The sequence below is a fragment of the Panthera onca genome, chromosome B2 (genome assembly GCF_046562875.1).
Source record: "Panthera onca isolate mPanOnc1 chromosome B2, mPanOnc1 haplotype 2, whole genome shotgun sequence".
Classification (NCBI taxonomy): domain Eukaryota; kingdom Metazoa; phylum Chordata; class Mammalia; order Carnivora; family Felidae; genus Panthera; species Panthera onca.
Window position 1 is genome coordinate 130,839,061 of NC_138343.1, and position 20,504 is coordinate 130,859,564.

The 20,504-nt window shown below is 35.5% G+C and overlaps 1 protein-coding gene across 2 annotated transcripts in view; it reads right to left on the reverse strand.

Moving 5' to 3' along the window:
* SHPRH (SNF2 histone linker PHD RING helicase) overlaps nt 1–20,504 on the reverse strand; it is a 95,335-nt gene that overhangs the window by 52,171 nt on the left and 22,660 nt on the right. For both annotated transcript variants that reach the window (XM_081795780.1, XM_078447423.2), the window contains 5 exons: nt 17,889–18,140; nt 16,990–17,068; nt 13,289–13,452; nt 12,922–13,178; nt 11,670–11,791 (listed from right to left, as the gene is read on the reverse strand). In XM_081795780.1, coding sequence (XP_081651906.1) covers nt 11,670–11,791; nt 12,922–13,178; nt 13,289–13,452; nt 16,990–17,068; nt 17,889–18,140 — 874 coding nt within the window. The remainder of the gene's footprint in view (nt 1–11,669; nt 11,792–12,921; nt 13,179–13,288; nt 13,453–16,989; nt 17,069–17,888; nt 18,141–20,504) is intronic.

Sequence of the window (20,504 nt, forward strand, 5' to 3'; positions counted from 1 at the left end):
AAAGTACAGGCCCATGGGTCATATCCAACCCTCTGCATTTTTGTAGGGTATCGGAACTCAGTCATGCTCATTTGTTTATGTACAGTCCGTAGCAGCATAGCAGCGTTTGCATTACAACAGTAGAGCTGAGAGGTTGCAACAGACCTTCTGGCTCAAAGCCTAAAAGATTTTTTTTTATTAAATTTTTTTTAATGTTTATTTATTTTTCAGAGACAGAGAGGGACAGAGAATGAGCATGGGAGGGACACAGAGAGAGGGAGACACAGAATCCAAAGCAGGCTCCAGGCTCTAAACTGTCAGCACAGAGCCTGATGCAGGGCTTGAACCCAAGAACCGTGAGATCATGACTTGAGCCGAAGTCGGACGCTCAACTGACTGAGCCACCCAGGCGTCCCTAGCCTAAAATATTTATTATCTGGTTCTTTCAGTAAAAATTTTCTGACGCTTCAATAAAAGGAGACAGGAAACATTTTAAATGGCTTGAATAATAGAACTTATCCTATTTGCTGCCTGAGGAAAACCTCAAAACTGATTATTGAGAAATATAATTAAAATAAAAATCTAACAGGAAAATCACAAGATACAAAAAAAAAGAAGAGGATTTTGCTTTTGTTTGCTGAGAAAACTTTTTTCATAATCATCACATGCATTCTTTTCTTTTCACTTCAAACTAGTTTTATTAATATCATGGATTTAGGACTTTGTTCACAGCCACAGTAAGATATTTATATATATATAAATTATGTTGGTTCTCTTTTTGTTAAATCTGATTATATACATAAATATATATACTTATTATGATAAAATATTCCTAACATAAAACTTACCATATCAACCATTTTTAAGTATGCAGTTTAGTGGCATTAGGTACATTCACATTGTTGTGCAAGACATTTGCTTTTATACCATTGCTTTATATTTAGTTCTACAAGCTACCAAATACAAAGTTTTCTAAAGCATACATTTCACAGTATTTTACAGTCAATTTCTATTGACTTTGATAAAGGAGAATATCATTTTTGCAAAATTACTATCACATTATAATGTAGGAGTAACACTCAATTATCTTCACACAAGAAGCTCTCTCTTTTTAGTTTTGAAGATTCTTGTGAAGCTTTTCAAAAGACTGCAAAAGATTCTATTAGTATTTATACTATTATTTATAAAGAATAATTCACTTAACAATTCTTTCTTAATAACTATACTTTTTAAAGGTGGCTAGCCTATAATACAAGCAGTTGAATTTTAACTATTCACTATCATACTTTTTAAAATGTTCATTTAAAAAATATATGCTTTCGGGCACCTGAGTGGCTCAGTCATTAAGTGTCTGCTCTTGGTTTCAGCTCGGGTCATGATCTCATGGTTCATGAGTTCAAGCCCCACAATGGGCTCTGTGCTGGCAGTGCGGAGCCTGGTTGGGATTCTCTCTCTCCCTCTCTCTCTCTGCCTCTCTCCTGCTCTCTCTGTCTCAAAATAAATAAACTTAAAAAAAAAAAAATGCTTTCTAGGAAAGACCCAAAAAAATATGCATGTTCAAGAAGTTATACAAGTTTAAACCAAATTTAGAAATACCCATTCTTTGCCACTTGATGGCACTAACCTTTCTAAGTACACTAAATAGTACTGAATTTGATACTTGCCAAGCTAATTTTCTCCAAAAAATATGTCCAGAAAACATACTGTACAAAGTTGGAATAACACGTTTTTAATAGCATGATCAGTGAGGGCCTTAGAATATGCACTGTATATCATACATATTTGTATATAATATAAGCAAATCCCTCAAATTTGCAGTTAGTTTCAGATTTCTTTTAGAAGTCAGATCTCCACTGTCTGATTTCTATATTGGAAAATATTAAATCTCTAAGTCAAATATGTAATGTTACCTCCAAAAATGGTTAATATACTACTATTAAGCAACGGAAACCACAAGTAGTAAATGTAATTACTAATTACAATTAAATTAAGAATGGACATAACCTTTATTAATGCACTTTCTGATAGGAATTTCTCTTAATCAACCAAGTTTTCATGCACAGAAAGACAAAGAACTCTAATGGGAATGCAGTCAAAGCTTTTTGAAAAGAGCAGTAAGACACCTCCCGTTAGGCCTCAGCTTGGTATTTTGCCTCACAGCCCACTGCACACTGAGCCTTCCAGAGTGCTACATATAAGTGCTTAGAAACAATCAGATGAATCATTCCTTTTACAATCCTCTACCACACATAACTTCATAGCAGGGAAAAGAAGGTAATAAATCTGAAAAGGAAACTAGAAAAGAGGCCAAGGGAAGAAATCCATTCACTCTCTGAGCTTGAGTCATAAAAAAATAGAATAAAATGATGATTGCAGTTTTAGAATCAAGATGGGAAAACGAAATTTATTTTTATTATTGTGATAATCTGCAAGTAATATATTAGTGACTTTAGAAATCTTTGATGAAGAGCTTCAACTTACTGTAGATAGCATAATATTGAGGTTTAAAAGGTCCATTTGATAAACAAGCAGACATAGTATAAGAAAAAATTAATTTTTAGTCAAAAGATTCAGGGCAAATTCTCTGTCGTTTATTAGCCATAATCTTGAGAAACCACCTAAGCCTTCTGAATACCAGTTTTCTCATGTGAAATGGGAATAATACTTTAATCATTGGGCAATAATGAGGATAAAACAATATATACTTAAAGATGTTAGGTATAATACAAAATGCTTATAGAAAGTGATCATTTCTCAGATATGATGCTAGATTTTAAAGACTTGAAAATATTTTAAATAGTACATTGATTATTCACATATCTCTAAGAAGAGGCCTATGTATTTATGTGACACTCAAGTATTCTGTAGATTTTAGTCACAATTATCCCACTCAAATAATTTGGGACTGTGACAGAATATTATTAGATAGGACACATAATTTCCCAATTTTTGCCTAATTACTTCTAAGCTGAAATAAAGGAAAGTTAAATTTTTTGAAAAAAATTTTTTTCTATTAAAAAGTCGTATGGTGACAGATGGTAGCTACCCTTGTGATGGTCACAGCATAACATATAGAGCCGTCCTATTACTATGTTATACACCTGAAACTAATGTAACATTGTGCTTCAACTATGGTTCAATTAAAAAGAACAAAATAAAACAAAAACGCTGCCTGATACTCTTTCACTACGCATTTTAAAGGACTGATCATTTTAAGATTTTAGATCGATTCCGGAAAACTATAATCACAGGCACACCTAGTAATTGAGAGGGCAACGACAATAATGGTGATGATTAATAATTTGAGAAAATCCAGATTTGCAAACACTGCTAGCTAAATTAAGTATTTCTCAGGCAATGTCCTTGAGAGAAGATTTGTACATAAAGTTGCATGTAGTATATCTGTACAATTTTTAAGAAATATGTAATAATGCCTTTTTCTTGTTATTAGTTATTGATAATAAAAATCTGCATATGAACAGGTTGAGAAGCGGTAAGAATCTGAGGTTACTTCATATTACCATGGTTACTAACACCACTCTTCATTTATGTTTCTATCGAGTTTCCAATGTACATCAACACTTCACATTAAGAATAATAATACTTCAAGGGGGGCTAAGTGAGTGGTACTATCTGTATTTTATTGATAAGGAAACTGAGATCCATAAACTTTGCACAATATACCTAAGTTCAGAGTGCAAAAACTATAGCAAGTAAGAAGGCCCATCTTTTTCACAGTTCTTGTCTAGAGCTACTTCTACTCATCTTCTGTGAGTCTTCTGAACTCTACGCAAGTATTCAGGACAAGGGACACTTTCTAGTGCTGGTTCTGTTATGCTGAAAAACTAATAACCAAAGACAGACCACTCAGTTCAAAGAGGCTTAGAACATTTCCTTGTATTAGACAGAAACAAATTTCTCTGGGCAACTAATTTCTTTAAGGTCTTATTAGGTAAACAAGAAAAATGGTAAATTCTCTCCATGACTGTGTACCCAAAGAGACTAACTGATTAGCAATCTTTGTGGGAAGGTCAAAAGAATTGGAATTTATTCCAATATGCCTTTTTAGTTCTAACAGTGAAGAGCTATATACATGACTTTTGTGAGGAAGGTAGAAATAAAGAAGCATTTACATATCTTGAATTATAAAAGTGCTTAAAACTGTACCTGACCATTATGAAATACTTGTATGATTTTAAGAACTATATTCTAGTTTTGGAGAGAATAAAATCAAATGATCTAAACCAAAGCTATAAGAGAGGTTTTAAAGGTAGTTTTGTAAAAAGGCACATTTACATCAGTAATTTTCTCATTACTTACAAGAAAGCTCTTAAACGTCATGGTATAAAAGCTATAAAACTATGCAATCTTATATTACAAATACAGTAACAGATTAATAACAATAGACTCTGTTGAACAGAATATTCAGTGATTCACTACAGGTGCAAAAAAATAACATTTTAGTTTAGATAGCCAGAAAAATTACCATTAAAATTTAGAATAAATTTCTCAAAGAATGAATGCTTCCAACACAAAGATAGAGGCACTGTGCTTAGTGCAAGTTTAGTATAAAAGCTGAGGTCATGGAAATGAGGCTAGTGAGTAACTGAAATAGAACGCTGATTTTACAATTTTATATTCTCAAGAGCACTGTATGAATGAGAATTCCACTTGTTTCTACATCCTTGCCAACATGTGATCTGTTTAATTTAAGCCATCTTAATAAAGGCATATAAGGGTGTTCTTGTGGTTTGAATGTGCATGTACCTAATGACTAATGATGATGAATATCTACCTCTTCCTATGTTTTATTTGGCATCTCTATATATTCACTGAAGTCTCTGTTCAAACATTTTGTCTATTTGCATTGGGCTGCTTTCTATTATTGGTTTTTAAGAGTTCTTTTCATATTCAGAATAGAAGTCCTTTCTCAGATATGTGATTTGCAAATATTTTCTCTATTCAATGCCTTATCTTTTCTTTCTTTTTCTTTCTTTCCTTTCTTTCTTTTTTTTAATCTTTACTTATTTTGATTTATTTTTGAGAGAGAGACAGCAAGCACGGGGAAGGGGCAAACAGAGGGACAGGGACAGATGATCCGAAGCAGATTCTATGCTGACAGCAAAGAGCCCAACGTGGGGCTCTAAATCAGGAACTGAATCATGAGATCATGACATGAGCCAAAGTCGGTTGCTTAACCAACTGGGCTACCCAGGAGCCCCTATCTTTTTATTTTCTTAAGAATGCCTTTTGTGGGGTGCCTGGGTGGCTCTGTCCATTAAGTGTCCAACTTTGGCTAAGGTCATGATCTCATGGTTCGTGGGTTCGAGCCCCGTGTCAGGCTCTGTGCTGACAGTCAGAGCCTGCAACCTACTTCAGATTCTGTCTCTGGCTCTCTCTGTCTCTAAAATAAACAAACATTAAAAAAAAATTTTTATAAAAAAAAATGCTTTTTGAGGAGTTGAGTTTATTAATTTTGATGAAGATAAATATATCAATGTTTTCTTTTATGGATTGTGCTTTTGGTGTTTACCAATCTGTTTATCAATCTTTACCTAATCCCAAGTCATAATTTTTTTATCCTTTGTGTTTTTCTCTAAGTTTTATAGTTTGAATTTTTAATTTCAGTTTCATATCTTCTGTATTATGAACTGTTTATACAATGCAACGTTAAAGTTTTATTTTTTGAGTATGGATATCTAATTGTTCCAGCACCATTTACTGAAAATATTAACTTTTCTCCACTGAAATACCTTTGCATCTTTGTGGAAAAATCAAATGAACATAAATAAGTGGGACTATTTCTGGACTCTATTCTGGTCCATTGGTCTACTTGCCTATCTTTATGCATATGTCACACTGTCTTGATTATTGTAGTTTTAAAATATGTCTTGACTCAGGTAGCATAAATCTTCAAACTTTTTTCTTTTCTCAAGTTGTTCTGGCTAGGTGAATTTCAGAATCATCCTGTCACCTGCTATAAAATAGCCTGTTAAAATTTTGACTGGAAAATTCTGATTGTATTAACTATGTATCAATTTAGGATGAATTAGTCTTAACAATAAAGAGTTTTCTGATCCACAAACATGGTATAATTAGGTGTTCTTTAATTTCTCTCAGCAATGTTTGTAATTTTCAGTGTTTTCGTGACTTCTGTAAACATCTTACACATCTCTTTTCAAGCTGATGCTTAAGTATCTCATATTTTTTTGATACTACTATGAACAGTATCATCGTAATTTCTAATTATTCATTCCTAGCATATAGGAATAAAATCAGTTTTTATATACTAATCTTGTATAATGCAACTTTGCAGAACTCACTTATTAGTTCTAGTAACTTTCCTACATGGATAATCATATTAGCAAATAAAGACAGTTTGATTTACTTTTCCTATTCAAACTGGTAACTTTTATTTCTTTTGTCTTGCAGCACTGGAGATAATTCAGGTAATGTGTTGAACAGAAATGGTGATGGGACATTCTTGACTTGTTCATGATCTTAGAAAACATTCAGTTTTCAACCTTTAAGTGTAACATTAGCTACAGATTTTTCAGAGATGCCTTTTAACAAAGTGAGAAAGTTATCTTTGATTTCTAGGTTGCAGAAAGTTTTTTTCAGGAATGGATGTTGCGTTTTATCAAATTCTTTTCCTACATTTATTGAGAGGCTCACAAAGTTTTTCCTTCTCAGTTAATTTCGTGAATCATGTTAACTTTCTTAAATTTTATTTTTAATTTTTAAAATTTTACATCCAGGGGCGCCTGGGTGGCGCAGTCGGTTAAGCGTCCGACTTCAGCCAGGTCACGATCTCGCGGTCCGTGAGTTCGAGCCCCGCGTCAGGCTCTGGGCTGATGGCTCGGAGCCTGGAGCCTGTTTCCGATTCTGTGTCTCCCTCTCTCTCTGCCCCTCCCCTGTTCATGCTCTGTCTCTCTCTGTCCCAAAAAAAAAATAAATAAAAAACGTTGAAAAAAAAAAAAAATAAATAAAATTTTACATCCAAATTAATTAGCATATAGTGAAACAATGATTTCAGGAGATTCCTTAATGTCCCTTACCCATTGAGCCCATCCCCCTCCCACAATCCCTCCAGTAACCCTCAGTTTGTTCTCCATGTTTATGAGTCTCTTCTGTTTTGTCCCCCTCCCTGTTTTTATTTTTGTCTCCCTTCCCTTATGTTCATCTGTTTTGTCTCTTAAAGTCCTCATATGAGTGAAGTCATATGATTTTCGTCTTTCTCTAATTTCACTTAGCATAATACCCTCCAGTTCTATCCATGTAGTTGCAAATGGCAAGATTTCATTCCTTTTGATTGCTGAGTAATACTCCATTGTATAGATATACCACATCTTCTTTATCCGTTCATCCATGGATGGACATTTGGGCTCCTTCCATACTTTGGCTATTATTGATAGTGCTGCAATAAACATGGGGGTGCATGTGTCCCTACAAAACAGCACAACTGTATCCCATGGATAAATGTCTAGTAGTGCAATTGCTGGGTTGTAGGGTAGTTCTATTTTTAGATTTTTGAGGAACCTCCATACTGTTTTCCAGAGTGGCTGCACCAGCTTGCATTGCCACCAACAATGCAAAAGAGATCCTCTTTCTCCGCATCCTCGCCAACATCTGTTGTTGCCTGAGTTGTTAATGTTAGCCATTCTGACAGGTATAAGGTGGAATCTCATTGTGGATTTGATTTGTATTTCTCTGATGACGAGTGGTGTTGAGCATTTTTTCATGTGTCAGTTGGCCATCTGGATGTCTTCCTTGGAGAAGTGTCTATTCATGTCTTTTGCCCATTTGTTCACCGGATTATTTGTTTTTTGGGTATTGAGTTTGATAAGTTCTTTATAGATTTTAGATACTAACCTTTTATCTGATATGTCATTTGCAAATATCTTCTCCCATTCTGTCGGTTGCCTTTTAGTTTTGCTAATTGTTTCCTTTGCTGTGCAGAAGCTTATTTTGATGAGGTCCCAGTAGTTCATTGTTGCTTTTGTTTCCCTTGCTTACGGAGACGTGTTGAGTAAGAAGTTGCTGTGGCCAAGATCAAAGAGGTTTTTGCCTGCTTTCTCAAGGATTTTGATGGCTTTCTGTCTTACACTGAGGTCTTTCATCCATTTTGAGGTTTTTTTTGTGTGTCTGGTGTAAGAAAGTGGTCCAGGTTCATTCTTCTGTAGGTCGCTGTCCAGTTTTCCCAGCATCACTTGCTGAAGAGACTGTCTTTATTCCACTGGATATTCTTTCCTGCTTTGTCAAAGATTAGTTGGCCATACGTTTGTGCGTCCATTTCTAGTTTTCTATTCTGTTCCATTGATCTGAGTGTCTGTTCTTGTGCCAGTATCATACTGTCTTGATGATTACAGCTTTGTAGTATAGCCTGAAGTCCGGGATTGTGATGCCTCCTGCTTTGGTTTTCTTTTTCAAGATTGCTTTGGCTATTTGGGGTCTTTTCTGGTTCCATACAAATTTTAGGATTATTTGTTCTAGCTCTGTGAAGAATGCTGGTGTTACTTTGATAGGGAACGGTAATTAATTTTTAAATAGTAAACCAGTCTTGCATTCCCAGAATAAATTCTACTTTGTCATAAAGTATTATTTTTTTTTTAATATATTTTTAGATTCACTTTGTTAAAAATTTTTAAAGAATTTTCTATCTATGTTCTTGAGTGACACTGGTCTCTAGTTTTGTAATCAGGATACTGGTGCCTCAAAGTAAGTTGAAAATTATTTTTTCCTTTTTAATATTATAGAAGAGCTTATATGGATTTGATATTATTTCTTCCTTAAATGTTTGGTAGAATTCACCAAGGAAGTCACCTGGGCTTCTAGTCATCTAGAATTCACTTTGTGGTTAAGTTTTTTAACAGTAAAATTAATTTCTTGAATAGATACAGGGCTATGCAGGTTATCTAGGTTATCTATTTCTTATTGAGTTGGTTTTGGGAATTTGTGTCTTCTAAAGCACTTGTTCATATATGTAAGTTGTCAAATTTCTGGCATAAAGTTGTACATAAGATTCCTTCACAATTTTTTAAAGATCTGTAGACTCTGTAGTGATGTTACCTCTCTCATTCCCAATTCCTACTAACAGTAATCTGCGTCTTTTCTTTTTTCCTAAAGAAAAATCCTCTAGTTTGACTAGAGGATTATAACTTCCCACTGATCTCAAATAATCAGCTTTTGATTTCATGGTCTCTTTTTACTGGTTTTGTTTTCTTTTTAATTGATTCCTGCATTGATCTTTATTATTTTCTGTCTTTTCCTGACTTGGTATTTCATTTGCTTTTCTTTTTTTAGTTTCTTAATTAGGTATCAGCTGAGGTCAATGACGTACAACTTTTTTCCTAAGTTAGTGTTCAGTCCTAAAAATTTCTCTTTAATCACCGATCAAGATTCCACAGCTCTTGATGTTTTTATTTTAATTCACTTGAAAATATTTGCCAGTTTCCCTTTTGATTTATTCTTTAACCCAAGGGTTACTCAGAATTATTTTAATTAGTTTCAAATTATTTGGGGACTTTCCAGTTATCTTTGATACCTAATTTAATTCCATTATGGTCAGAGAATGTACTTTTTAAGATTTGAATCCTTTTAATTTTTTTTAATGTTTATTTATTTTGAAAGGGAGTGTGAGAGAGAGTGAGCAGGGGAGGGGCAGAGAGAGAGAGAAGAGTGAGGAGAGGAGAGAGTTAGAGAGTGAGAGTGAGAGAGAGAGAGAGAGAGAGAAAGAGAAAGAGAAAGAGAATCCCAAGAGGGCTCAATGCAATGCGGGGCTAAAACTCATGAGCCATGAGATCATGATCTGAGCCAAAAATCAAGAGATGGATGCTTAACTAAGTCACTCAGGCGCCTCAAGACTTGAACGCTCTTAAATTGACTGAATCGTTTTATAGCCCAGAACATGCTCTGTCTCGGTAAACATACCATGTGCACTTGAAAAGAATGTGCATTCTTTGGTGGGGTAAAGTGTTCTATAACTGTTGACTAAGTCAATTAGTTGCTACTGTTGAGTTTTCCATGCCTCTTATTTTCTGTCTTCTTGTTCTATCAATAATTGGAAGAAGGATGTTGAAATCTTGGACTATAGTAATGAATTTGTCTATTTCCAATTATAGTTGTATCAGTTTGTGTTTTATTTACTTTTAAGCCTTGCTTTTTGTTTTCTTAAAAAAAATTTTTTTAAGTTTATTCATTTTTGAGAGAGAGAGAGAGAGAGCGAGCGAGCATGAGCAGGGGAGGGGCAGAGAGAGAGAGAGGGAGACATAGAATCCGAAGCAGGCTCCAGGCTTTGAGCTGTCGGACAGAGCCCGAAGTGGAGCCTGAACTCATGAACCGTGAGATCATGACCTGAGCCGAAGTCAGATGTTCAATACACTGAGCAACACCCAGGAGCCCCTAAGCCTTGCTTTTAAGTGCATAAACATTTAGGTTTATTTTCCAGTGATAAAATAACACTATATCCTTGGTAATACTTTTTGCCTGGCAGTAATATAATCACTCCAGCTTTTTTTGATTAGTGTTAATACAGCATATCATTTTTCATCCTGTTACATTTGTATCTTTAAATAAAAAGAGGGTTTCATGTAGATAGTGTATTATTAGATACTGTTTTTTTTAAATATCCATCTTGAAAATCTCTAATTGGGGCATTTAGACCATTGCATTTAATGTAACCACTGATATGCTGCTTCTGGCCATTACAAAATGAGAGAATGAATTTACCCTCCTTTCTGAAATGTACAAAATATATGAAATAATAGACTATAAGACACCGGATGTTAGGCAATAAAAAACAGTATCCCTCAGAGATGGGAAATACCAATTAAATATCTTTCCATGAAATAAAAGATTCTCGGGGCGCCTGGGTGGCTCAGTTGGTTGAGCGACTGACTTCGGCTCAGGTCATGATCTCGTGGTCCGTGAGTTCGAGCCCCGCGTCGGGCTCTGTGCTGACAGCTCAGAGCCTGGAGCCTGTTTCAGATTCTGTGTCTCCCTCTCTCTGACCCTCCCCCGTTCATGCTCTGTCTCTCTCTGTCTCAAAAAAATAAATAAACGTTAAAAAAAAATTAAAAAAAGAAATAAAAGATTCTCTATTAATGTGCTTAAATTTTGTGTATAATGTATAACACCATAACTATATCCATACACATTGTGTGTGTGTATTTGTCTATCTCTCCTTGCTAAGAATTTAAGGTCCAAAAGATCAAAGACTTACTTTGCTTTACTCTATTATCTTTAGTACTGAGATCATACCTGGTGCAGAGCAGACATGCTAATATTTGATGAAAGAATGAATTTACAAATAATTTTATTTTGTCAATTGATGACTAGCATTCCCTTGAATGTCAGAATTCAACCATTCTTCTATTTCTAGGTATTTTACTCATTTTCAGTTGTTCACTACTATAGACTAAGGTGAATAATTTATTGCCAAATCTTTGTTTACATCCTTTCCCAAACAACAACAAACTTCTACAAGTGGAAATGTATGGTGAAAGCATATGCAAACTTTGACAGTGTTTCAAATGTTCTGCACAAGTGCTCTCCATTAGGTCGAGCCTACCTAAACTAAGATCAGTAGTGTATAAGAATGCCTTCCTTGGGGGATTTTAATTTCTACTCTACCTAATCTGCCTCATTAAGTATTTAGAAGAATCAGAGATAACAAAACAATCACCTTCTACCTTTAATGATGTGGATGCCTGCTAAGCCATTGAGAGCGCAGACTAGTTGCCGATGTGCTTCTTCACACTCTGTTCCACATTTCTTCTGTAGAGATGTTAGCAGCTCTTCCATTGTCATGGTGCTAAAAGAAAAGGTAGATTGTTCCTGAAGAGAAAATCCTAAGTGCCAATATTACATCACATAAGATCAAGAGTATCAGACTCTTACAGAGTCTTTGTATATCTTCGGGATCTTTCTTTCCACTTCCATTTTACCACTGTCACTTTCAACTCAATTGCCTCTTACTATTCTGGCAAGCATTCTATTACCTGATCCCATCCTCCTTTACTTTTTCCCAGTTAGGTCAATGGAGAAGCGAAGTAGAAAAATCTTCCCAAAATATGAAGTACCAACACGATATGTTTGAAACAGTATGGGTGTTAGAAGATAAGATTAAGTCTGAATCTCTAGCACTATAATTTAATGAATCTCCATAAGCCTGAATTTTTTTTTATCTGTAAAAAAAATGAGGATTCTTCAAGGATCAGATCAAATGCCATTGCTGCCAAAAGGCTGTCTAACGTTAACCATTTATATAGAAATTATTTCCATATTCTAACTGTCTACAGCCATGTATAAGTACCTCTTATGAAGTAGGTTTGCCTTATTTTATAGGAATCACTAATCTTTGTCATTTCCCTTATTTGTCTATAAACTGCTTAAAGGCAAAGACAAAAATATAATTCCTCTTTCTATATATTTTTAATAACACCTTATCTTTTTAACACCAGGTGCTAAAACAAAACACAACAAAACAAAACACGCCAGTTGCTGAGTCACAGACTGATGAACAAACAATTTCTGGGATAACAGTGGACTAGATACTGTGGACACAAATTACAAAGAAAATATAGTAATCTAATTCAGTTAAGTTCCTGATGTAGGAACAAAAAATTAGAATAAGAACAAAAGCCTTTCGTATCTGAAGTGCAGCAAAAAATACACAAAACAAAAAAACAGAATAAAACAATAAAACCCCCAAATAGTCCTAACTTTAAAAGAAATGTTTAAAACCATGAAAATAATTTTGAGAATGTGGCTCTCTTTCATAAATGGGGTTCATGCCAAAGAAAAACCTCACTGCTAAAAATAACTGACAACAGCTCATTTATAAGACCCTGAATGAAACTGGGGGCTAGAAAGCTAATAGCTTAAACACTGTCTATCACTAATATAGTGTCAATTGCAGTGTAAGGAAATTGAAAACAAAACCTTTTCTGGAGTGGCAAAAACTCCCCACGAACGGCCTGTGGGTGGCAGCAGGCCTGCCTGAGCCTCAGCAGTGGATACAGAATGGAGGTGACCGTCCTTCGGTCCAGGCTGCTGAGCTTCAGTGCCCAGTCAGAAATCTTCCTGAGCTTTACTACTGCATCCTGGCAGCACACTTCATGCTGGCGGTGATAGAAATGTCTTTCCACTGGAGAAAAGTGAAGCCAGTGGACTTCTTCTGTCTGAGGGGGTATCTGGATCTGTAGGGAGAAGAAAAAAAGGATTTCACCTGAAAATTTAACTTTCCATCCCAGCTCTCGCTTCCCTTTTCTTGTAATGTCCTTAATCAGTAAAAACTTATGCTACTGACTTGGTCAATCACATCTTTCTTTGCAGACCTCCATAGTATCTTGGCAATAAAGCTGTAGAGGAGCTGAGGATTCTTCCTGCAGTAAGGGCGATAGAGAAGTCGAACCCACCAGTGTTTGACACAGTAAGGTTCAATACCAAGAAAGACCACCAACCCAAAAAGATCTGAGAAGAAAAAAAAAACAACAACACATTGAGAATAACTGTTTCTATATTTCTACATTACTATTTTGAATAACCGCTTTCATAGATATTACACAGCACATAGTACTTTCCATGAATTAAAACGCAGATTGTATAGACTCTTGAATCTGAAAGTTAATTCCACTTTGACTTACGTTTGTTGATACTGCACTAGGTTTTGTGTTAGGAGCTAAAATGTGTAACCATTCCACAAACCTCGTATTTAATTCAAAAGTCTGAAATTTCCATCAGAAGTAAAACTAGAAAATGACTCACTTGTGTGCACCTGATCAAGAGATACATAAGAAGAATCAGGCACTCTCATGAGACTACTGGATTTAAGGCTTGCTGGATTAGGAAAGAAGTCTGAATGACATAGGTGATATGAAGAATATTCACTGATCCAATATTCATTACATTTTTTGGTCTAGTAATTCTACTTTTGGGAAATAAGACTAAAACCATAATAAAAAACTGGAGACAAGATTAATCCACACAGTGACATTCATGCCAACAACATATAGAATAAAAATGACTCAAATAAAGAAATGATTAAATAAATCATATAGTACTCTCCATAAGACAAAAGCTTTCTTTTCCTTTTTTTTTCAAATTTTTATTTAAATTCTAGTTAGCAAAAAATACTCGTTTTAGGAGAATTTAGTGATTCACTTACATATAACACCTGGTGTTCATCACAACAAGGGCCCTCCTTAATGTGCATCACTCATCTAGCCCATCTCCTCACCCACCTCCCTCCCTCCCTCGACCCTCAGTTTGTTCTCTATAGTTATGGTTTGCTTCAGCCCTTCCTTAGTTTCTCTCCTTCCCCTATGTTCATCTGTTTTGTTTCTCAAATTCCACATATGAGGGAAATCGTATGGTATTTAAGATAAAACTGATCTTCTTCTAATCCAACAGGCCTTGTGTTTGTTAGATTTACTTCGTTGTACTTGTATGTTTTATGATTGGGGAACCAATATTATAGTCCATGTTTTGCTCACTTAACATTATACCTTACAGTGTTTGCATTTATGATGGATTTTTAAAACATGAAAAATTGCTTAGAATATAATGTTAAGTGAAAAAAAAGGTATAAAATTATGCATGCAGTATGAGGACAAACATGCAAACATTTATATAAAAAAGATTGGGATAGTGGTTATGTCTTTAAATGAAGATTATGGCTCAGTGTAATTTTTTAAATATTTTTCTGCATTAAACATGTTCACATTGGGCTATATTCTCTTTAGAAACCATGAAATTTTTTTTCCCCAAAAACGTGATGCCCCTACCCACAACATTTATTCTGAAGATGCCTAACAAATATTTAGGTTGAATTAAGTTACTTTGACACTTTCTGAGAGTCCATTAACATCTAAAAAGAAATACTGCCTACATGCAGATATCAATGGAGTTGTACTTCTGTTTAAATCAATCCAATTGCCTATGTGCTATCTCTTCTTTGAGGTCCCAAAAGCGCCTCAAGCTCAACTTGCCAAAATCAAATTCATACTCTTTTTGCCCAGACATGCTTCTCCTCTAGTGTTATTCACTAGGAAATACAGTCACTGTACATGGAGTTATGCTACTTCGAAGTCCTGGCATCTCCCCATCACTGAATAAGCCTTATTAATTTTTTTCTTATCCACTTTTTTGCATTTCTTCAGGACAATCCTAGTTAAAACTCAGGGTGTCAGTATCAACTTGCCTAGATTACTTATTGTAGCCAACTGAGATCCTAGTATCCACTCTGTCCCACTTCTAAGCCATTCTCTACACTGCAAATAGATTGAGTTTTTGAAATCCAAATCTAACCACGAGATGATACCCAACCACTTTGTTTAAATCTTTCGAATAGCTCCTACTATTCTTAAGAAAATAAACAAATAAAATTATTCATCATGGCCTACAGAGTCCTCCATGGTCTGATCTATATCCACCTATTCAATCTACTGGGTTTTCCAGTTTTCCAGCTCTCTGTATTCTAGCCATACTAATATCCTTCCATGCTCCTCCTGCCAGATCATCTTGGTATTTTCTGTTTCCTTTACGATAGAGAATTCTTTCCTATTTACTTAACTCATATTAATATTTCAGATCCTGGCTCAGCTGTCCCTTCCTTCGACATCCCTATTATGTGATGTCACAGAATGAGACATCTTTTCTGAAGCCTATTATAGTTTGAATTTTACATTTATCTTATACATTAAAGTTACCTTGACTACAGTCTTAACATTTGTCTTAAGTACTTAATAAATACATCTTCCCTTCTAAGCTGTAAGCTCAAGAAGGTCAGGAACCGAGTCTTTTTTTTTTTTTTTATTATACTTCACAAAGAATAAATGAACCAATAAATGTACTACAAAGTACTTAAGTAATTTAGAGTCAACACTTTCGAAGAAGCTAAAATGAATACACAAATATATAAATGGGAAATAAGAACAACAAAAGCAGCAGTGGAAGCAGCTACCACTCACTGAATATTTAATACCTGCCAGGTACCATGCTAAATGCTTGCATACTTTATTATAACTAATCTTAAAACATCTTACTTCGCAAATAAGGAAAATAAAAATTTGAATGTTTATGTCATTTCTTTATGGACATACAAATGAAAAGTCAGTATGTCACCATGGTTCGTATATCCTGAAAACCAGTGCTTTGTATACTATACAAAGAAGTATATTACATAGACATGGAGTGGGGAGGATGGGAGGAGAGGGAGGCGTTCTTGCTACCTGGCTTTATTTCAGCCTGCCTGTAGAAACATACTAAAGGCCTCACAAATTATGGAATGAAAATATCCTAGCCTCATGTCCTTGCTCAGTGTGTAGTCAACCTGGGATTCACAAGATCTCTGGTTGTTGCTAATTAATAAATCATCAAATCTGGTTTATCTCTATCAGTCTAGCACAGTGGTTCTCAATGGAGGTGGAGGTGGAGTGGTATGATTTTGTCCCCCAGGGGATAATAGGCAATGTCTAAAACACATTTGTGTTTTAGAAGTGCTACTGCCATCTAGTGGGAGAAGCTAAATATCCCAAGACGCATAGGACAGCTCCCAACAAAAAAGAAGTATCCAGGCCCAAATGTCAATGGGGCCAAGGTTGAGTAATCCTGCTCTAACACGAAAAGAAAACCAATGAGACTTTCATTTTCAACTACAACATCGTGACTATGCATCTTTTCCTTCTCCTCTCTCTCTCTTGCTACCTTCTTTCTGTTTTCTACCTACCACTTTGGAGCTCTGAGTTCAGTTTAGACCTGCATCTACACTGCTCAGGAGGGCACAATGACTGTTCACCTTAGGACAATGGGACTACTCACCATCTATCCATTCTCATAAAAACAAAAACCATCCAATTCCATTTAAAAAGATGAATGCTTAAAACTACTAGGAGTGAAATATATGTACAATCACTTACGTAAGGATTTCAACAAAGGCTGAAAATACTTGTTCCTAAAAACAAGCAAGCTTTTCAAATATAGGCAAAATGTGAAGAAACCATACATTACCCTCCAATCCTCTCTGTACTGGAGTGCCACTGATACACCAGCGATTAATCCCACTCAAGCGCTGAGCCATTTCTGCAGCCTAATGAGAGAGAAATATGCAATAAAAAGAGAAGGAAAAAAAGGCAGGGGAAATTAGGAATGTTTACTCCTGAGAATAGCCCGTGAAAAGCTATGCTTCAGGTCAGGCACACTCTCTCTTATTCACAGTTATCACACTCAAAGTTGAAGGTCATATTCAATGGGCCATCTTCTAGTACAGTGGTTCTCATTAGCAGAAGGTTGCCATGAGCCCTCCCCAAAAGAGGAAGAATAGTTCAAGTATGTATAGAATGAAAAGGCTCCCTGAATGACTGAGACATCCCCAACGCCACCCATCCTTAAGATGTGAACCAATGTACTAACAGATAAGATTCATAAATTGAGTGCAGATTACAAACTGGCCAAAGAAAATGGAATAAAGACATATGAACAAAGGCTAAATCAAACTCTATCTTCTAAAGTAGTATTTTCTGTTATGATATGATCTCTCCGATAAAAAGGTCAACTTTGGCCCAAAGTTATCAGAGCCTACACAATGAACTTTCCACTTAGCAGAAATGCTAGCAGAAGTCCCTAAACAGAGTTTACTTTGATCTGCATCACACATAAATTGCCATCTTATTCAAATACACATGGGCATTGCATATAAAGCAGTAATTCCTACAGTACCAAAATAACTCCTGAGGGTTATGTAGTTCAGAGCACAAAAGCAAATTACTATGTTTAGCAACAAACTTTTGGCCAATGTCAACACTGTAGGTTAATTACACTTAGATTATTAATATTTTTATGGACAACTTCCTCAATCTCTTTCCTCTTTTTACTCCCCAGCCCTCAGAAGATTCTGCAGAAATTCTCACTTTTACAGCAGGACATTCAACCATCTGGGCTTCATCAAGGCAGATCCTCCACCACTCCACAGCTACTAGGGGGCTGGGAATGGCCATATAGCGCTTCTGGTTCCGTAAACGACGCCCATCCTCACTGTTGCTATGTGGGATATCTACATAGTTAAGTTCTGAACGAAGGACATCATAGGTAATGATAACTATATCCTGTTCAGCCAAAAAGTGAGGCTGTAAAAAACCATCTTTCTTCACTCCTTGATATACCTAGGAAACAATCACAGACACAGTTACTGCAGAAAGGCTCATTAAAGATAATGGAAACATTCATTCTTACACCCTTACTGAGTTCTTTCCATTGTTTAGTTTAGTACAAAACATGCTATGAGATACACTCCATGTGTATCTAGACTCACGTGTCTAGATACGCGTCTAGAGAAAGCCACGTTAGGGTAGAAGACCGGTAACATAAGCATCATGAAGGGAAATGTAAGAGAAGTGAAAGTGATAGCACAGTGGAAAGACTAATGCTATGGCTGAGAAGGTAAATTCAGAGGAGTTAAAATTTGAGCTGGCTCTTAAAGAACATTTAGGAGTTCTCACAGGTGGAGAAAGGGGAAAAGAACTTAAGGGTAGGTAGGTAGGTAGGTAGGTACAAAAGCACAGAGGTATGAAGAAGTAGAACAAGAAGAGCTATAATTTCCTGAATGCCTTTTATATTTCAGACACTATGCTGCACTTTATCTCCTATCTTCAGCAACAATCTCATTAGTGGTTACTTTTATTCCTATCCCACACATAAGAAACATGAAGTGACTTGCTCAGAACTTGCAGAGCCTAGATTCAAATCAAGGTTTATCTACCCAACAAAACTGAGCTCCTCAATGGCCAAGAGGAGGTTTCACTTATTACTGTGTTCTCTCTCCCTGTCTATGGTAGTAGATGAAATATTGAACACCTTAAATAATATTTGTATGGAAAGAAGGAAGGAAGAACAAAGGGAGTGAAGAATACTAACATTACTCAACAAAATGGATTTAGAGGGAACATACCTCAACATAGTAAAGGCCATATATGACAAACCCATAGCTAACATCGTACTCAACAGTGAAAAACTGAAAGCTTTCCCTCTAGGGTCAAGAACAAGATAAGGATGTCTACTCTCACCACTTTTATGCAACATAGTTGAATAACCCTAGCTGCAACAATCAGATAAGAAAAAGAAATAAAAGGTACCCAAATTGGTAAGAAAAACCTGTCACTATTACCAGATGACATAATAGTATATAAAGAAAACCCTAAATATTCTACCTAAAAACTATCAGAACCAGTAGTGAATTTAGTAAAGTTGTAGGACATAACATTAATGTACAGAAATCTGTTATACTTCTATACACTAATAAAAAAGAGAAATTAGGAAAATCATCCCATTTACAGTTATACCAAAAAGAATAAAATACCTAGGAATAAATTTAACCAAGGAGGTGAAAGACCTATACTCTGAAAACTGTAAGAAATTGGTGACAGAAATTGAAGATGACAAATAGAAAGATAAACCATGCTCATGAACTGGAGAAATTAATATTGCTAAAATGTCCATAGAACCCAAAGTAATCTACAGATTCAATGCAATTCCTATCAATACCATTAGCATTTTTTCATAGAACGAGAACATATATTCCTAAAATTGGTATGGAACCACTGAAGACCTTGAATAGCCAAAGCCATCTTAAGAAGAACAGAACTGGAGGGGCTCCTGGGTGGCTCAGTCGGTTAAGCGGCCGACTTCGGCTCAGGTCATGATCTCGCGGTCCGTGAGTTCGAGCCCCGCGTCGGGCTCTGTGCTGACAGCTCAGAGCCTGGAGCCTGTTTCAGATTCTGTGTCTCCCTCTCTCTGACCCTTCCCCGTTCATGCTCTGTCTCTCTCTGTCTCAAAAATAAATAAACATTAAAAAAAAAAATTAAAAAAAAAAAAAAAAAAAAAAAGAAGAACAGAACTGGAAATATCACAATCCCAGATATCAAGATACACTACAAAGCCTGTACTAATCAAGTATATGGCACTAGCACAAAAATAGATACACAGATCTATGGAACAGGATAGAGTCCAGAAATAAACTGATGCTTATATAGTTAATTAATCTATGACAAAGAAGGCAAGAATGTACAATGGAGAAAAGATAACAAATGGTGCTGGGAAAACTGGACAACTATATGCCAAAGAATAAAAGTGAGCCACTTTCTTACACCATACAAAAATTAACTCAAAATGGAATAAAAGTCTAAATGTGAGATCTGAAGCCATAAAATTCCTAAAAGAAAACATAGGCAGTCAACTTTCAGATGCTGGCCTTAGCCAAATATTTACAGATATGTCTCCTTGGGCAAAGGAAACAAAAACAGAAGTAAACTGCTAGGACCAGTGAAAATAAAAAAGATTTTGCATAGCAAAGAACACCATCAAAATTAAAAGGCAATCTAGCAGATGGGAAAAGACATATGCAAGTGATCTATCCATTTAGGGGATATTAGCCAATATTCAAAATATATAAAGAACTTACAGAGCTCAACACCAAAAAAAAAAAAAAAAAAAAAAAAAAAATCGATTAAAAAATGGGGATTTTTTTAAGA